This window comes from Drosophila virilis, chromosome 3 (assembly GCF_030788295.1).
Source record: "Drosophila virilis strain 15010-1051.87 chromosome 3, Dvir_AGI_RSII-ME, whole genome shotgun sequence".
Classification (NCBI taxonomy): domain Eukaryota; kingdom Metazoa; phylum Arthropoda; class Insecta; order Diptera; family Drosophilidae; genus Drosophila; species Drosophila virilis.
This window is the reverse complement of record NC_091545.1, coordinates 8,568,165-8,585,726: the sequence shown is the minus strand read 5'-3', so window position 1 is coordinate 8,585,726 and position 17,562 is coordinate 8,568,165. Positions and strand designations below refer to the sequence as shown.

The following is a 17,562-nucleotide window of genomic DNA, read 5'->3' as shown; positions in this document are numbered from 1 at the left end:
TACATATTCGGCCAGGCGTAAGCCGAACCTAACTCTGCCCTGACATGGCCCGTAACGCGGCATGGAATGCATTTTGCGTTGGCCCATAAAACTCTGCTGATTACGCGCGCTCAAATCAAAATCGAACCATGGCCAACAGATTCGCCGTTGCCACTAAGCAGGAGCACGTAAAATTGATACATTTGGAGCACTGCTCAAAGCAATCATTGGGGTCCTGCAAGGCATTCCACATTCATTAAACATCGACCACTTTTCTGTGCACTCAGCAGCCCTCTGAGAGGCTAAGAGATTTATGCCCAGGTCGTATGTCAGCCTGCCAAATGCAGTGCCCGGCATATCACTTAGAGATGCAACTCAGATTACGAGGAAACTGCGTCCACGGAACGCTATTAATCGGTAAGTGCAAGATATCTCGGGTGAAGTAGATATAAAAATCGTTTTCTAATGTTCATTTCTAGCATGTTCTTTATCATAATGTTACTCTCTATGAGTGGGTCTATAATGGGAGCTAAATTAAATATAATCAGACCCAAGCTATATTAGCCTCATGGTAAATTTGTCTTCTTGGCAATTGATATAATCTTTATAAAAGATTATTTTTCAAAGCTCATTGCAAATTTAACGTTTAATGACTCTTCTATGTTATATAAGATCCATATCGCCAGTTCAAGAGACAGTATCATAAGTGGATTATGAATTTCACGTTACCATCTCCAGGCCCGAGCATGGCAAAGCTTGACTGCACAACTGATTGCATTTATCCTGAGGTTGCTTTTAGCCGAGTTGCATATGAATTGCGGCATTACGAGCTAGTAAGCCGAACTCTTTATTCAGAGGTTTTAGTACAAAAGCTTATAAACAGATCAATTAAAGTGCGAAATCTCTTATGTACTTAACGTGAAAGTCGAGTGAGCAGAAGAACTTAACAATATACCTAAGCACTAATCAATATTAATTAGCTTAAAACGAAATAGCGTACGGGATATGAATTCGGATGAACAGGTGCGTGAATAGGAAGCCAGTGTAAGACCCAAATACACTGTGCCACAGCTGAGTATAAACGAGGCATCCGGTGCCAATGTTATCATCGTGTAAGATTGGTCCGCTAGAAATCGTAGGCAGTCCAGACTAGCGCCAAAGGCCGGCGTTCAGGAGGGAGAACATAGCCAAAAGCGCTGCCACCACCCGTGCTAGTCAATCGAGGTGTTGACTGGATGCACTGCTCGGCTGGACGTTGTTTACGTAGTCCAGGAACTCGTCCCATTTCGTCTGCCATTTAGAGAGCGCATCGATCTTCTGGTCGACGGTGAGGGAGCTGTACTGAATGGAGTTCAGTGCCAGCTTTTTGAGCAGCCGCAGATCTGCATGCTGCGAGGCGATGCCCAGAAAGGCAATATAATAGTCATGGGACAAGGGTGTGGCCTTCCAGAAGCTCGGATCATCGGATGATATGACGACAGGATAGCCATCGGCAAAGAATTGAGAGCAGGGATGATTACGAAAATCGCTGACCAATTTTAGCACCTGATTCGACACGGGATTCACCTCAATGGCCACGTTCATCTTTCGGACCAAGCTGAGCGCAACCGGATGCTTAACCAGACCAAAACCATGACCAATGCGCTTGGTGCGCAGCAGCAGAGCATCGATCAGATTCTCATCGACAGAAGATCCATACCAATTCGTCTCGCCTGCATGAAAATAGAAATCAATATCCTCCGGCACTTCCAGCAGCTGATCAACGAAATCTCTGAGTGGACGGCCTACATCCTCCTGGCCAACCAAATCGAAGCCCGCCAAGAATTCCGGGTACTTTTCCTGCAACACGAATAAGAGATTAATTCCGTTGCTAAGCCGGAGAGAAGCAGGTACACTTACCTTAACCTGCTTAAGGGTTTCAATGTAACGTGCCACGCCTTCGGCATCGGTATTGCGCAGGGGCGCATAGATCATACGCGAACCTATGAAATCCTTGTTCTCCGGCTGGTTCTTGAACTTTTCTAGGGTCTCCACATAGATGCGCACAGTGTCCAGCGGTGTATATACAGTTCCTTTCAGATCGTAGAGCTATGGGAATGGTCACATTTATGATCTAGAATTTGTTGTTGATTTATCGCAACTTACTGTGGGAAGTGTGGAACGGAATTCCAGATATTGAACACCATCGGCCGAAAATTCCTGCAGCGCCTTGTAGTAATAATCGCCCCAGACAGGCGCATACATGAGCAGGCCATCCAGAAGTCCGAAGATTTCCATAAATCGGGACCAAGCTGCATTAATATCCTGAAAGTCTGTGGTCGGATACAGAGTTAGACGCTCGCCCAAGTAGGCGTCCACCCTGTCTGCGCCGTATTGGGCGCGCACCTCGGACAACAGGCTCCAGTCGCAGTTGTCTTCGGTCAAGGGCGTGGGCTTCTCCTCAGCAAAGCGCAGAGCTGAGGCACTCAGGTCGCCAGCCTGCTGGCAGATCCACAGATTGTCATAATAGGTCAACTCAATAATGGCATTGGTGCTGCAGAGCGCCGTGTCATGGGCATGCAACACCGCACCTTTGGGCATGTGCTGGAGCAGCTGGAACAACTTTGTATTATTGATGGCCTCTAGCACATCGAAGATGTGTTGCGAGGGCTTGAACAGATGCGGCGTAATTTCGCCCTGCTCAATCTCAGCCAGCTTGGCCTCCATTATGGTCGCGTTCGCCTGTCGCTCACGCGTGTTCAGCTCCACGTCGTAGCCAAGTGCTCTGGATTCCTCGTAGCGGAAGAGGGCATTGCGCATCGTCTTGTACGTATCCGGACTGGGTCGGTTGTCGCCCAGCAATATTTCCACGTGCGATGTGCCGGCGCTGTAGAGCGATACGAATTTCGTGATGGTCAGATCATTGGGCCGCGAGCGTGAGTCAGACGGGCCCAGAGATAGGCAGAGGCACAACAGCGCGATTAGATTAGCTGGCTGCAGCATTTCACGGATTTATCGTAGAGCGTGAATCGTGAGTCGGGAATTGTGAATCGGGAATCGGGAATCTTATGCGTGTACGTCAATGTCCGCGGTACAACTGAGAACCGGGCACTTGGTACTGTCCAGTTTTATTGAGCAGTTTCGCGTGCCGTGCGACCTTATCTATAAAGAGTGAAACCGATTTGAGTGCTTTGGCATTATCTTTGATTTAACACGTGTTTCTGCATATGGGCGATAGCTGAAAGCCAAAAGATCTGATTGAATACATTTCCTGCGCGGCCCACATCTCAGGCACAGGTTCAGCTGGCAACGGGCCCTAATCAACGCCAATCAGACAGGAATCTTGATTTATGAAAGCCATAGATTAGATTACGTACGCCATTATAAGTACGTTAGTAAAGCCCGGTACAGTAGTTCACACATAAACTCAAGTGCAATAGACCACATACATATTTTATGGACCTTCGATGACTGTTCAGGCAAGTACAATAACCGCAGTTCAAACAAGTATCGAATTGAAGGAAATATGTTATAAAGCACTTCAACAAAAAACAAAAAAAAAAAAAAATGATAAAAACCAATTATCATACAAAAGTGCTCTAGTCGTCAGTGCCCGACTAAAAATTACCCTGAACCTAGCGCTGGGCTATCGCTTCAATTGAAAACCTTTTATTCTTGTATATATAGGTGTTTACGCAGAGCCTTCTTCTAGCTTAGAGCTTCCTTTCACTTAACTTCGGAGTACATAGTGCGATCTTTTTGATATTTTCAATACCCATATATGACTAAAAATAGCAGTTGATAGAAAAAAATAAATAGAAAGATAGATAGATAGATAGAGAGAGAGAGAGAGAGACGTATTGTTGCGTAGGGTAGCATAAAATTAATATGTAGATTCCTATAATATCTTCAACAACCAATTTATCAAAATTTGTATAGCACGCCAAATTATAAATATAAATCCCGTTAACTGTGGCTGATAAAGTTCGCCACCCATTGATCCCAATTGTTATGCCAAATGGACATTGCCTTTTGTTTCTCATCCCCGGTTAGGGCGCTGTACATAAACGAGTTCATGGCCAGCTGCTTGAGCAAACGCAGATTGCCCTGTCCATTGGCAATGCCAACAAATGCCACATAGAAATCATCGGTGAGCGGTGCCGCATTCCAGAAATATGGATAGTCCGAGCCAACAACGATGGGATAGCCAGCAGCAATCAGATACGCCGCCGGATGTTGACTAAAATCGTTCACATACTGCAGATAATAATTGGACAGTGGACACACCTCGGCGGCCACCTTCAGCATCCTGATGGCCTTCAACATTTCCGGATGCAAAGGCAAATTCAATGAGTTGCCTAGTCGCTTGCTGCCCAGCAGCAATGCATCAATAATATTTGTATCTGGCGCAAGGATTGTGGAATTCAAGCAACGCGATTCTCCCGCATGGAAATAGAAATCGATTTCCGAACTGATATGCAAGAGTTGCATTGAATTTCCAAGCGGCTCCATATTGCACTCATCTCCAAAGTTGATCAGATCGAAGCCAACGAAAAAGCTGGGGAACTTGGCCTAAGGACAAAGATACAAATCAATGGCAGCTGAGGAAATGTAAATTCCTAGCAAAAATGTGGTAATCATTTTTCTAAGACAGCTGAGATAGCCCGCTATTATGCCTTTCGCTGCTAAACGCTTACAATTCTTAACAAGTTAAAGCTTGAAAGAGGGAAGAAGAATTTTGCAGACCTGGAACCAGATGGGCAGACAGCAAGACTATATCGACATGACTATTGTTCTTTCAGACATATGATCAGGCATGGACAATTAAAACAACTTGAATCGCAAGAATACCATAGAGCAGCCTACCTTCAGAAGACGTGCATTTTCTATATAAGTGTCCATGGTGCTGTCATTGTAATCCCGCACTGGGGCATAGATGAGCTTGATGCCAATGAAATCATCGTGAGTGGATCGGAATATGTTTGTAGCGGTAACAAGAGAATAGGCCGTATCCCAAATTGTATAGTTAGTGCCAATCAAATCATACATCTGCGGGATCAGGTGGCAGTTAGATATACATATAAGATTTGTACAACGGAGAACGCCGACTAGCTACTCACGATTGGCAGCGAGGAGCGTAGCTCGACATAACTGACGCCATCGGCATAGAAATCCTCAAGCATGCCAATCAGGAAGGTGGGCCATATGGGCCGATATGTGATTAAGCCGTGGATGAGACGGTGCGCCCGCCTCATGTGATTGGCCAAATGAGTGGCGTTCATGAACCCATGAGCATCAATGGATAGACTTTGGCGTAGCCTCTGGATGTATGAACGATCGTACTCCATTCGGATGGTGCTCATTTGCATCCAGGTGCATTTGTAGTTACCCTGCGGCTTGATTCTCGGATACGTTTGCGAGAAACGAAAGTCCTCAAAGGTGCCATCGATACCCACACAGGTCCACAGATCAGAATAGTTTGTTAGCTCAATGAGCAGATCCGTCTTGAACATGCCCGCGTCGTGCACGTGCAGCAGCCCACCCTTAGGCATGCTGCGCAGCACACTATACAGATCCGTCTCATTGAATTTGTACTTGGCTAGAAAATGCGGCCGAGGTTGATAATCGCTCCAGATGTGATGCAGTTCTTCGTCCACCTGCTTAATGGCTAGTAGACGCTCATTGGCAATTTCCTCAAGCGGGTTCAGCTTCACTTTGCCGCCCACGCGACGCCGCCGCTCCCGCATCAGAAAGTCCTGACGCAACCTGGCGAACCGCTGTTCCGGCGAGCACGAGTAATAGTCAACGCTTAAATATACTGTCCATACAAGCGCCAGTATCATTGTGCTGATCAATATGATCAAGCTGATATGCCAGCAAATGTTGGCGTATTTGGCGCTACGTTCCGGATTCAAGTCGTCACCATCATCGCTGGGTGTTGGCCGCGCGGGCGCATTGTCCGCACGCCGGATGGGATTGCGGTGCGGGCACTTCGGAAAGCTGAATTGCCATTTACCACTTCTGGCTGCCATTACCAAAAATTTTGAACTACAAAAATTTTCGAAAAATTTTCAGAAACTTTACGTTTGACTTGTATGCGAAAAACAAATCATGACTGGGGCTGGGACTTCCAAATCGGACCCAGCTGATTGGAAAAGCAAAGTTTAATGTTTCGACTGGTAAGTCGGATGATCTTTTTAAAAAGAAACCCAACAACAATAAGATTATCTTGATCAGTACACTTAAGACTCTATCTTTTAGGCCTTCGCCTTGGCGTCATTGCAATGGTTGCCATATGTCCGCACATATTTATCATGTGGCAACTTCTGTCGCTCTTTAAAAATAACCCAAACAACCGGCAAGAGATTAAAGGCAATCGAAGAGCGATGGCCTTCGCTTGAAGTAAAAAACAAGAGTTCTATAAATGGTAGTGCCTGGCTAGAAAATACCCTGAACCCATCTCCGATTATTTTTCAATTTCGGGGGTAATGAGGAAAGTGAAATATTCTTCATCCATAAAGTACTTTTGTTTTTTTAATCTTTGAGAGTCCGAAAAAGATATCGGTAAAAGGTTTCTAGTTTGTAGCTCTGATACAGCTTGTCGCCCAACTCAAGGTATATAGTTTTTCTTGGATCGCAATGCTCTTTCTTTGGCCTGTTACATCCACTTGCACAAACTATTATACCCTTCTTACCCATCACCGATGAGTACTGGGTATGAAAACAACTCGGAGTACGGACTTTGGGCGAGCGTGTGCCTACCCGGGGGTTGCATTTATTCTCGTAACGCCAGCAGCACCACTGCGCCCACCACCAATACCACCAACACCACCAACAGCGGCACAGTGGTGAGTATGCAATGATTTAATGATTGAAAATATCTTTATCTGAGTATTTATGTATAAATAAGGTATAAATATATTATACAGTATGTCATATAATTGATGCAATGAAAATTGTTTAATACTTTTAAAAAAACGTACGGAATATATATTCTTAATCTTGACAAGCTGAGTCGATATTGCTTTATATACGTCTATCTGTCAATTTTGTGAGTTCTTAAGATAAGTCTTTTTGCTGCAGCTAGATTAAGATAATAAAAAATTGTTTTAATAAATTAGTTTAAAAAATAATAAGTTCAAATTGGGCTACGCACATTGTTGTTAACCCTTAGGGATAAAAATCTTCTATATATTCCAGTCTCAAGTAACATAGACGCGATCCTATACAAATTTTCTATATAAAATAGATGGATTTGTTAGGCATATAAATTCCACATGTCCCATAAATTTTGCCAAGGCTATTAAAGTATTAAATTGCCATAAAATAAAAACCTGCACACTGTGCAAGCCGCTGCTTGCAACAAATGCTCTGTGTGTGAGTTGTTGGTGGTGTCGATTTCGAAGCCGCATGCGACGCATGCGACGCATGTCACACAGCTGAAGTCGCAAGCGGCTCTTAGCAGCTGACTGGGACCGTGATTCGAAACGGGGGTTGCGCCCGGCACAAGTTGTATGCATCAGCGGGAGACAGCAAAGGCAAAAGCAACTCGTCAGTTGGAAGTGCGTACTTGTCGAGGCAGCACAACGAAATGCAGTTAAGGCAACACGGTAAGCCAGCCATACACACACATCCTGTCCAGCCCAAAGCACAATTGAATTCGTCTACTTCCGCCGTCGTAGCTACTGCCACCTCTTTGGAGACGCTCAACGATGACTGTCTGCTGCTCATCTGCGCCCAGCTCGCAATTGGGGATCAGTTTGCGCTGCTACAGCTGGGCGGCAGGCTGCGGCAACTAGTGCTGGCGATTTGGCGGCGCAAATACGCCAGCGCATTCGATTGGCAGCGTGAGCCGCAATTTAAATGCCTAAGCGCCCGCGAGCAGAGTCAGCTGCTGGGGCACATGAGCCGGCTGACACGGGCGCTGCTTAATCTTAGCGTTGGCGAGCACTTGCCGGCCTGGCTGAGTGGCAGCTCGCAACGGAAACGGACACGGAAGCGCATACGCATGCCACACATGCAAAGGCTTAGCTTTAGGGCATGCAGCTCGGCAGCGCTGCTGCGGCAACTGCCTCGAATTTGCGAAAACCTTGGCCAGCTGCAGCTGGGCGTCTTTGACAGGCTGACGCCCGCGGAACTCTCCACGCTCTTTGTCCAGCTGCCACGTCTGAGTTTGTTTGAGCTGCTGCCAGGCAGCATCTGTGGCGCTCCGGCAGTAGCCTTGGCCGACATTGAATATTGCCAAACGTTGCAAACGCTGAAATTGCCAGCGTGCGCGTTGCGGGCGGCGGGCACGAAAATATCACGAATGCCGCAGCTACGTCAATTGACAGGCTTCCTTTGCTCCAGCACCTGCCGCTGCAGCAGCAACATTGACGACGACAAAGCGCAGCCAAATGCTGGCACCGTGGCCACAGCGACCATATCCGCTTGCCTGACGGCGTTGAGCGTTGGCAAAGGTGGTGCTGGTGGTGTCGCCTGTCAAATTGTGGGGCTGCATTTGCAATGCCAACTCGATGCCAGGCTGCCGCGTCTCCTGGCCGACCACCTGAGTGTGGTGCGGCTGGAACGCATCGCTTGGCACTCGCAGCTGATGGTGCACTATGATGCCTCCGATGGCAGCATCAAGTGGCTGCCGCAGGCGCCGCAAGTGCCGTCCGCTATGCTCCGCTTTATTGTCAGTCAGGCGGCGAGCTTGCATGAACTGGATTTCATGCGTAATGTGCATGTCACGCCCACATTTCTTAGACAACTTACCGAGCAACTGGGGCCAGCCAGCGAGCTGCTGGCCGTGTGGCATGATGCCTGCCCAAGGGCCCGGATGTCAGACGAGGAAACGGATATGGACAGCAGCAAAAACGACTTGGCGTTTGTGGAGTTGCAATTGAAACAGTTGGTTAATGAAAAGGCGAACTGTTGATAGGCACAAGGGGATCCAATCCAATCAAAAGGGTATTCTCGACTAATAGTCGGATTTATTATGTAAGCAATTTATTAAGATATTAAAACAAACAAACTAAAATACTTGTGGATGATTTTAAATCTGAATACAAATTGCAGTGTATATGTAAGTTGGCTATATGGTTATTGCTATTAACTATTAGGCCCCAAAAACAAAAGAAAGATTAACATCGCATTTTATAAGCTAAATTAGGAAAGCTGCGACTATATAATTGAAAAGACGCGCCCTTTAGAAATCGAGAACTCTTACCTATCCTATCAATTAAATCTAGTTCAATTATATTTTTACAATCTTAATTAATAATATAGATAAACTTACATTTATAAAAATGACAGGGTATATGTCAGACCAGCTTAGCTTGAAACGTACAGGAAACGTTATTTAGTTACCAAAATTGGCTGCTACCACGAAATACCCTGTATAAGGTGGAAAGAAACCAGCATAAATCTACGTAGTTTCATTATTCATTGATGAACATCGAGAAGAAAAAATAAAATTTGGTTTAGTTTAGTTTTCACAAATGTAGTTAGCTCTGATTCTCGTGTTCTTTCTTAAGTTGTTTAGTTTTGACATCGATATTCATAAATTTATTTTAAATTTTGATAAAAATGACAAACCGTTTTTAGCACGATTAGGGAAACAAAATTTTGCGTTCAAAGAGTCGAAGCGCACATTTGATATCCATATTTTGATCGACGCGTGTCGGTAAAATAGATCGTATGTAAGTACTGCCTGGAGAGGATGCATCTGAAACTGCAATCTGTAACATCAATGTGTAAGATATGCCTATCTCTTTCCATGGACACTGTTAGAAACTCTGTACTGCTGCCCGATGAGCTCTACATTGCTTTGAGTCGATTCCTAAGATATCAGCAGGAGCATAATAAGGCTGCCTCGTGGCGACATTGCTCTGAAAGTGACTCCGATGAGACGCTCGACGCAGCATACGTAAAACACACCTACCACAAAAACTATCAATCTATAATGCGTTCGAATAAACCTAATGATGCAACCGATCCACCGAATCGCAAGCCCACGCCGAGCAATCACCAGGATGTGCCAGAAGCAGCACCGAAGTTGGTAGGTGTTTAAATTAGAATACTAAATGATGCTCTCTCTCCCTCTCACTCTCTTTCTTTTTTTCTTTTCAAGCAGCCCTATCCGCAGGAATTTTGGAATACAGTGCAGCCTCAGACGTCCAGCGTAGTGCGCCATTCGAGCGATCGTCGCGCTCGTTCCTTGAGCGCTCCGGCTTCTCGCACGGAATCTCAGCGCGAGTGCCTTAGAGGCGTTGATAATTTTGTGAGTATATAAAAAATAAAGATAATGTAAAGTTCGTGCTTAATCAAATATCTTTGACTACAGTGCCACGTTCAACCAGAAAAGCCAATTAATTATCTGGGCTTACAGCCAACTGGTGTCTACGTAAGCCATTTTCAGTACTCGTATTGAACATATTACACATTACAATGTAATCTAATCTCTAACAGGGAAAGCCAGAACAGCCAACACCAACAATACCAACTAGGGATTGCTCAGCGGTAAGTCAATCCAACAAATTCCAAAATATAGGCACAATGTGAAATTTATGCTTAAATAGCATATATACCAAAGCCAAGGCACAAAACTCTTGATTTACAGTGGAATGTGAATAAGCTATTCAAGTAGAATATTTTCCAAAATGTAAATGCAAAAGCCTGCCTACCAAATTTTCTAGACTCCTTTATAGACTTTTATTTGTGCATAAATTTTAAGTTTGCGATTCGATTTTTATCGATATTACGAATATGGGACGAGATATCGTTCTGCTTATGGTATATGGAAATATATATTTTAAATTTTAAGTATTTAGCTATTGCAGTTTGCGAGATCATATATCATATAAAGGATATTTCCGCAAAGTATTTATAGCGTTGGCTTAGCATTCAAAACTACTGATTAAGCTAATACTTATTGAATAATCCGCTCAAGAGTAAGCCTAGTCTTTCAGTAAATACCTTAACAATGCATTTTAGTTTTGCCTTTTGTTTCCCAACAGTGTCCCAATAGGCCTGGCAGCAGCAATGCCTATACAGTGCCCAGCAATGTGAATCCCTATGATTCGATGCGGTCACAATCGACAAATCAATCGAGTGACACCGTCTTTGACCAGAGCTATGAAAAATGGCTGCGACAGCAAAATCAGAGACAACAGCAGCAGCAACCGGGCTATAGTACTTGGCAAAGGAACGATCAGAGCTTGGATAATTTTGTGAGTAGCTCTGCAAAAATTTGACTGCTAACGACAACCCTTATGAATTGGGTGCATCCTTTGATTAGGAGCCTGCTCTGAATAGCACCATGATTGCCAGCAGGGCGCCTTCTAAGCAGCAGCAACAACAACAACAGCTGCTGCAGCAGCAGCAGCAGCAACAACAGCTGCAACAGCAGCATCGGATAGCAACATGCAAGTCTTCCGCTGTAGTCTATGATCCGAATCAGGGTCAATCATATCCCGCATGTTGCATGAAACAAAGGGTAAGTCGATATTGCCCTAGATAACAGCATAAAATTTATTTGTTACTTTATACGTTTCAATCTAGCAACCGGCTTCTGTTCCCAGCCAGGCGCAATATCCCTGCCAGCAAAGACCAGCAACAGCTATGGAAATGCAGCGTCAGCAGGCACAGGTAAGCGCAGGTGTCTAATGTAAATGTTGACCTCTTATTAGCATCAGATCACAATAAAAGCAGTGTGAAACGCCTGATTCGTACGACAATACGGTCTATGTACAAATGCCCCCGGCACAGCCACAGAGGCCGCCCTGCTTGAGGCCCAATATTCAGCAGCCAACCAATGTGAGTAGAAGTATGAAAAAATTATCTTCGGCATGCCGAACATTTTATATCCTTGCTATCATAAGTGAATACATCTTGAACAAAAGCAAAGTTGTCCATAGAAAAACTCATTAATTGAACAAGTTGTCCAATAGAGAGCTGATATTATAATAGTTCAATGTTGATAATATTTTGCTTAGCGATAAGATACTATATACATACATTTATATGTAAACGGTATTTAGAAAATAAGAAATGCTGAATCGGGTTAATATATCTTGATAAAGATATATATAGAAAGACACTCCTGTTTAAAGTTTCACGATAATAGATATAGAACTGAGACTAGTTTCGTATAGAAATATGACTATATCGCATAAGTTTCTAATACTGGACAAGGGGCTATATGGACTCGACGCGAAATACGTCACTCATATTCCATCAATTCCATCCAACTTTAATTATGCCACAGGTCACGTTCAGCGATCAATATATGATGGCTTCAGCTGCGAGTAGAACCCAACCAGCCAGCGATAGTTGGCCGAGCACGAGCCGCAATACCTGCTATCCGCCGATCGTGGCACCTCCTTGCCGGCCTGCCACGGTTCTGCCGAACCAGGCAACCACATCTCGATTAATGCCGTTTAATGATAATTCGACGCGTAAGTGTGCGCTGTCTATATTTTATTTAACCCACTCTTAAAGGCCCTCTCACCCACAGCTGAGGAGCGTTATATACAGCGCACCAATACGCTCTTTTTCAACGCATTGGTCATGGACCAAAGCTGTCCGGGTATTATACAGAGCTCCCTGGATGGTGTCGAGGACTTTAACGCGTACGCCTTCGACATTGCATTTGCCGGCAGCATACCAGAAAAACCATATCCCATCGATCCCATAACCATGCTGGAAGCCATTAAACTACGCATCGATTATGAGCGAGAGGAGATTCGGAAAAGATGTCCATCAGATGCGAAAATGAATGCCAAGGAAAAGTCCAAGCGGGATGCTGACTCGGATAATCTATCGGATAGCAGCAAAGATGGCCTAAGAAAATCAAAGGGAAAGGACAAAGAAAAGGAAAAGGGACGGTATTATTCGGGTACAACCATCTGGAAAAAGCAAAAGAAGGCGGGAGACACGAAATCAACTAGCGGGAAGACATCTATGTCCCGGGAGATCAGCGACATCGATAGACATTTCGCTTCCAAGAACAAGTCGGAGGTAAACGACGGTGTGCTTGCATTTCTGAAGGCCGAAAACTCTTATAAAAATGGACCCACGCCCACGGTAAGTTTTGTTAATAATAAAAAATATATAGCGGTATATATATAGAGATATATATATATATATATTTATACATAAACCCCTTAGCACTACAATGACATTTCAGCCGATATCCATTCACATGAATCCAACTTTTTTGGCTTGCCCATCAAAATGAAGATTTACACCGCAACGACATGGCCCACTGAGTAGCACACCTGATGATTCCTATGAAAAGTATTATGGTATCCACGTTTTACGAAATTGATATTTTCGAGATTTTAATCACAAAAATAAATGTAGTGTTATAATTCTTTGAAGAAAATTTGGTTCTGAATCAAATCGTCACATGCGATTGAATTTGCGTTATTTAAATAATACATTTTACGAAAAGTATGAAACAAAAGATCTTTGAAAATGATTTCGAAGCCCATCAGCTGGCCAATTTCCACCAAATTACCACAGCTGTGGGTGGACTTCCGAAATCGCTGGAATACGTATTCATAAAGTTCTAGCGTAGGGCTTTAAAAATAAATTTGAATCAAATTGGACGAAACGTAAAACTACGCCCAAGAACCACAATCGCATTTTCCACAGAGAAAGCTTAGGTTTTACGAAAGGCCTCTCAAATAATTTTTCATGTTTGGAAATGAATTTCAGCGTGAAACTTATACCACCAAATTTTAAGTGTTTTCTGTTATGGTACACACAGTTTTCAAGTTAAGAAAAACATAAAAAACATCGAATATATATCAATATAAAACCAATTTTACTCATGTAGTTACGGGGCATAAATAATTATTTTGTACATTAATTATTGTAGATTATTAATTTTGATGACTACAAGTTTTGCGCATGCCTGTGCCTCACCCATTTAATGGTCACATTTTAATTTTCATTATTATTTCTCTTTATAATGTACTTATTTCTATATTTGGAAAATTTGTTGGTCTACTAAATATGACTTTTAATCATTCTAATTTTATTATTTAATTTACGACTTTTATATAACCAACAACAAAAACTATGAACAATAGAAATAATTATCGGCTGCGATTTATCAACAAATTGCGTAATATGTATGAAGCTGCAAAAAGTCCACTTGGGAAGCATTGGGGGTACTCGTGTGCCCATAATATATGCACGCAAATAATTAATTATGTCAGAAGCACCAGCAGCTGTTTGGACGGTTTTCTTCCTAAATTTACCAAAAACGTTAATAATAGTTTGCGTAAATAATAGAAAATTTTTGAACAAGACTTTTTTTTGGTTTTAGCTGCTTTAAACACATTTTTAAATATCTACATTTACATTCATTAAAGACCTTCTTTATATTTTCCTCCTACGAGGAACATTAAGAACAATAATCGAAAGTGATTTATAAGATCAGTTATATGGGTGCATATATGTGTACCTATGTTAGTATGCGTATGTATATGTGTGTGTGCATGTGTATACACATATATGTGTGCATATTATGCACTCACATATCTTACTAAACGCAGACCCTGCTTACTTGCAGCAGTACTGCAATTTAAATAAAACGTCTTTTTAATGCAGCCCTTCTACTCGATTCTCATAAATTCTAGTAAGCCCTGCAGGTTTTTATTTTTTCACTTAGTGTTTTTTTTGTGCTATGTGTAGTGTTTATTTTTGCATGTAAGTATTTAAGTAAATAGGTATGCATGTGTGTAGGTGTAGCTGTATGTATGTAGATGTTTGTATGTAGATGTATGTATGTAGATGTATGTAAGTAGATGTATGTATGTAGATGTATGTATGTAGATGTATGTATGTAGATGTATGTGTGTATGTATGTATGTATATATGTGTGTATGTATGTATGCATGTATGTATGTATATATTTATGCATGTATTTATATATGCATGTTTGCTTTTATGTGTGTAACGCAGAATTATGGTGCCCAAAAAAGAAAATAAAATTTAATTACGGCACAGGTTATAATGCTTACTTATAATTAAATATACAAGTGTCAGCTCTTATTCTCATTCTAATTTACTTTATTCTTTCAGCTACCTCTCTTCTACCAATAGATGGCATAGAAATAAACGACGTTTGTATGTGAGTGGGTAAGTACGTATTTGTAAATATAATTAATCAGATATAAGTAAGAATATATATAAAAGCAATTCAGAGCCCAATAAGGGCTTTCAATTGGAATATAAGTGTACTATTCTCTCTCTCTCTCTCTGAATCATTTTATAAGTACAGGGTGTTAATATCGAATAACGTGTGATAAGAAAATAAAAAGAAATGATGATAGGGCAAGGCGTAGAAGCAAGAGTCAAAGAGAACAAGGCTGACGGCTGTGCGGGCGATAAAACGTAAGTGGAACAAATCTCAACTCATATATGTTTGTCTGAATGACATATATATAATGTTGCAGTATAAGAGCATAAAAGTGAACATCGCTTTGACGTCTCCTCTCACTCTCTCTCTCTCTCCCGCCCCCTCTCCCTTGCTTTGGGCGAATGAACTCTGCACGTTGCGTGGTTGACAACAAAACTAAACCAAATTGAAAGCAAAACCGAAAGCAAATATAAATATAAATACAAATCAGCTGGTCGCCAGTCGCTGGACTGGGCCACTCGCAACTGTGCAAATACGTAATATCCAACTCAAAAGGTGTCAGCGGTGCCAATTTGAAAACCTCTTTTTCTACCAATTGGCACCACAAAGCACCACACAAAGTGTATCAGAGCTTAAAAGCAAATTGGCATTTATTTTGCATGCGCAGTATTTTGCTTAACTCTTATTTAAAATTTGTTTGTTTTTTTTTTTTGTGTGTGTGAAATTTAAGTGTTGGAATATGCGGCTTCATATTTTTAGCTGACTAGGCATCCAGCGCTTGTTTATGTTAAATAACAATAAGCCCAAAAAAAGTGCATTAATTATAGTTTTTTTTTTTGTGTGTAGAAGTTCGGTGTAAAACAAAATTGATTTAATGAATTTATGTTGTGTTTTTTAAGCATTCAATAAAAAAGACGTGTGTGTTTATGCATTATTTAATAATCCAGTTAATGCCGCAAATATTTGATAAGCCTCTTAAATGCGCACTTTAATACAGCAAATTGAATTTATTTGTTTATCGGAATTAATGTATGTAAATTATGTTTTGTCATATTCACTGTTATTGTTTTACCACTTGGTGCCGGGCGTCAAATTCGATGCAAAGGGTGAAACTCGTTGCGAGGTTCTCGGACGCGATCTGCACGCCAAACACGCGTCTCAAAGACTGATCAGTCGGTGCCGATATTTCCACGAGCGAACCACAACTCGAACCCGATTCCGTTTCTGATTCTGATTCCGCTTCCATGCACTCAGCATGGTGTGCGGTGTGTGTGCGGGGGGGAACGCGCAGCATGGAACAGGAAACCTTAATGATCGTAAAGTAAACAACAAAAGTAATTTTTTGATATTTTTGTTGTCAAAAATGATATAACGAAAGTACATCATAATCGGACTGTAGGTAATGGCACTCTCTGTAAGCAGGGCACGTTGTCGTTCTGGAGAGCGAGAGCGCAGGCGAGAGACCGACTGTGAGAGCACCTTGTCACGGCGCGTCACTTTCCCTTTTGTATTTTCAATGTTAACTTTTTTTCTATAAAGATAATGACAGCACAGTGCCGGGTGCCCAATTTGGTTGGGCCCGTACACTTGTCCATAGGCAGATAAAACTGAAGAGTTTCGTATTAATTTTTATAACTGCGCAGGTTTCCTATGATTTCCAGCTATTGTTAGGACTATCAATATTTTACGTCTCGAATATGCCAAGTAATTATCTTTATAAACGATCTTGCACTTGAAATGATTGTTCAATAAGTTCTTGGAGAAATGTTAGGCTATTTTTGCTTTCTTTATATTTGCCTTCTTTATATTTGCCTTCGATTTATGCCGAAAATAGCAATCATTTAATGCGTTAATTATTGCATCACGATTATTTATCTTGTTGCTTTCTGAGATGTGTAAACATATTTCGTTTTGTATCTGACCAGTACGCGAATTTAGAAATTTTCGAATGTTGAAAGTGTCTAAAAAAAAAGAAAAGAAAATTAAAGTGCGTCAGTCCATATGCCACACACGAAGCAACGACAGCTGTTTAAAAACATTTTTCAGAAATCTTCCAGGCCAATAAAATGTAGTTTTCTTTTCTTTTTTTTTTTGATAGACACATGGAATAATTTTTATATTCTGCTTAAAATTTAAATAGTTTTTATATATAATTTTTGCCCATTTTTGAGCAGCTAGAGGGAAAAATACCTAATAGCTATGGGCTGGATTAGCTGGAGAATGATAAATGCATAAGATGGCAGTTAAATTGCTAAAAGACAATGCAAACATTTTTAATATTTAGCTGCACAGACACTGGAAAACGTTCCGTGCGCAAAAACAAAGTCATAAATAAATTTACAACAGCATTGCATGCAAATTTTCAAGGCAAATGCCTCCGGCCTCGCTCGCCTGCATATGGAAGGAACCCTGTACTCGGCACCCTGTAACCTGTATCCAGTTGCGGGTCATAAGCAATGCCCAAAGTA

At 42.1% G+C, this 17,562-nt stretch overlaps 4 protein-coding genes and 1 long non-coding RNA gene across 9 annotated transcripts; 3 read left to right on the top strand and 2 right to left on the bottom strand.

Moving 5' to 3' along the window:
• Positions 1-781: 781 nt before the first annotated feature.
• On the bottom strand, positions 782-16,287 carry Adgf-A (Adenosine deaminase-related growth factor A). Its single transcript, XM_015175694.3, has 4 exons — positions 16,167-16,287; positions 2,125-3,120; positions 1,879-2,067; positions 782-1,818 (listed from the first exon to the last, which is right to left on the bottom strand). Exons 2-4 carry the CDS (start codon positions 2,959-2,961, stop codon positions 1,195-1,197), a joined length of 1,650 nt encoding a protein of 549 aa, XP_015031180.1. The 5' UTR covers positions 2,962-3,120; positions 16,167-16,287; the 3' UTR covers positions 782-1,194.
• Adgf-A2 (Adenosine deaminase-related growth factor A2) lies at positions 3,817-6,068 on the bottom strand. Its single transcript, XM_002046767.4, has 3 exons — positions 5,079-6,068; positions 4,825-5,007; positions 3,817-4,530 (listed from the first exon to the last, which is right to left on the bottom strand). Exons 1-3 carry the CDS (start codon positions 5,988-5,990, stop codon positions 3,925-3,927), a joined length of 1,701 nt encoding a protein of 566 aa, XP_002046803.1. The 5' UTR covers positions 5,991-6,068; the 3' UTR covers positions 3,817-3,924.
• Positions 7,153-8,928, top strand: LOC26530609 (uncharacterized). The gene is made up of 2 exons (XM_032434647.2): positions 7,153-7,568; positions 7,641-8,928. The coding sequence occupies exons 1-2, from the start codon at positions 7,550-7,552 to the stop codon at positions 8,876-8,878; spliced, it is 1,257 nt and encodes a 418-aa protein (XP_032290538.1). The 5' UTR covers positions 7,153-7,549; the 3' UTR covers positions 8,879-8,928.
• On the top strand, positions 9,483-13,306 carry LOC6623714 (PDZ and LIM domain protein Zasp). Of its 5 annotated transcripts, none has more exons than XM_070207935.1 (12): positions 9,483-9,641; positions 9,733-10,000; positions 10,073-10,222; positions 10,286-10,345; positions 10,411-10,461; positions 10,959-11,171; positions 11,240-11,437; positions 11,503-11,589; positions 11,650-11,757; positions 12,209-12,398; positions 12,458-13,026; positions 13,111-13,305. In XM_070207935.1, exons 2-12 carry the CDS (start codon positions 9,905-9,907, stop codon positions 13,213-13,215), a joined length of 1,827 nt encoding a protein of 608 aa, XP_070064036.1. In that variant the 5' UTR covers positions 9,483-9,641; positions 9,733-9,904; the 3' UTR covers positions 13,216-13,305. The 5 variants fall into 5 exon arrangements, with proteins under 5 accessions (XP_070064036.1, XP_032290537.1, XP_032290535.1 ...); XM_032434646.2 differs by having other exon boundaries at positions 9,489-9,641; positions 9,701-10,000; positions 13,130-13,306; XM_032434644.2 differs by having other exon boundaries at positions 9,491-9,641; positions 9,701-10,000; positions 11,653-11,757; positions 13,111-13,306.
• On the top strand, positions 14,854-16,169 carry LOC116650589 (uncharacterized). Its single transcript, XR_004303593.2, has 3 exons — positions 14,854-15,093; positions 15,236-15,348; positions 15,411-16,169. It is a non-coding gene; the product is annotated as an uncharacterized lncRNA (long non-coding RNA).
• Positions 16,288-17,562: the final 1,275 nt, after the last annotated feature.

Excerpts from the sequence above, each read along its gene's own strand:
- Adgf-A (XM_015175694.3), bottom strand. The coding sequence starts at position 2,961 with ATGCTGCAGCCAGCTAATCTAATCGCGCTGTTGTGCCTCTGCCTATCT. Across the intron at positions 2,068-2,124 it reads TCCGTTCCACACTTCCCACA|CTCTACGATCTGAAAGGAAC; the intron begins GTAAGTTGCGAT and ends CCATTCCCATAG. Across the intron at positions 1,819-1,878 it reads AAACCCTTAAGCAGGTTAAG|GAAAAGTACCCGGAATTCTT; the intron begins GTAAGTGTACCT and ends TTCGTGTTGCAG.
- Adgf-A2 (XM_002046767.4), bottom strand. The coding sequence starts at position 5,990 with ATGGCAGCCAGAAGTGGTAAATGGCAATTCAGCTTTCCGAAGTGCCCG. Across the intron at positions 5,008-5,078 it reads TACGCTCCTCGCTGCCAATC|ATGTATGATTTGATTGGCAC; the intron begins GTGAGTAGCTAG and ends CTGATCCCGCAG. Across the intron at positions 4,531-4,824 it reads AAAATGCACGTCTTCTGAAG|GCCAAGTTCCCCAGCTTTTT; the intron begins GTAGGCTGCTCT and ends CTTTGTCCTTAG.
- LOC6623714 (XM_032434642.2), top strand. The coding sequence starts at position 9,719 with ATGGACACTGTTAGAAACTCTGTACTGCTGCCCGATGAGCTCTACATT. Across the intron at positions 11,172-11,239 it reads ATCAGAGCTTGGATAATTTT|GAGCCTGCTCTGAATAGCAC; the intron begins GTGAGTAGCTCT and ends TCCTTTGATTAG. Across the intron at positions 11,758-12,208 it reads ATATTCAGCAGCCAACCAAT|GTCACGTTCAGCGATCAATA; the intron begins GTGAGTAGAAGT and ends ATTATGCCACAG.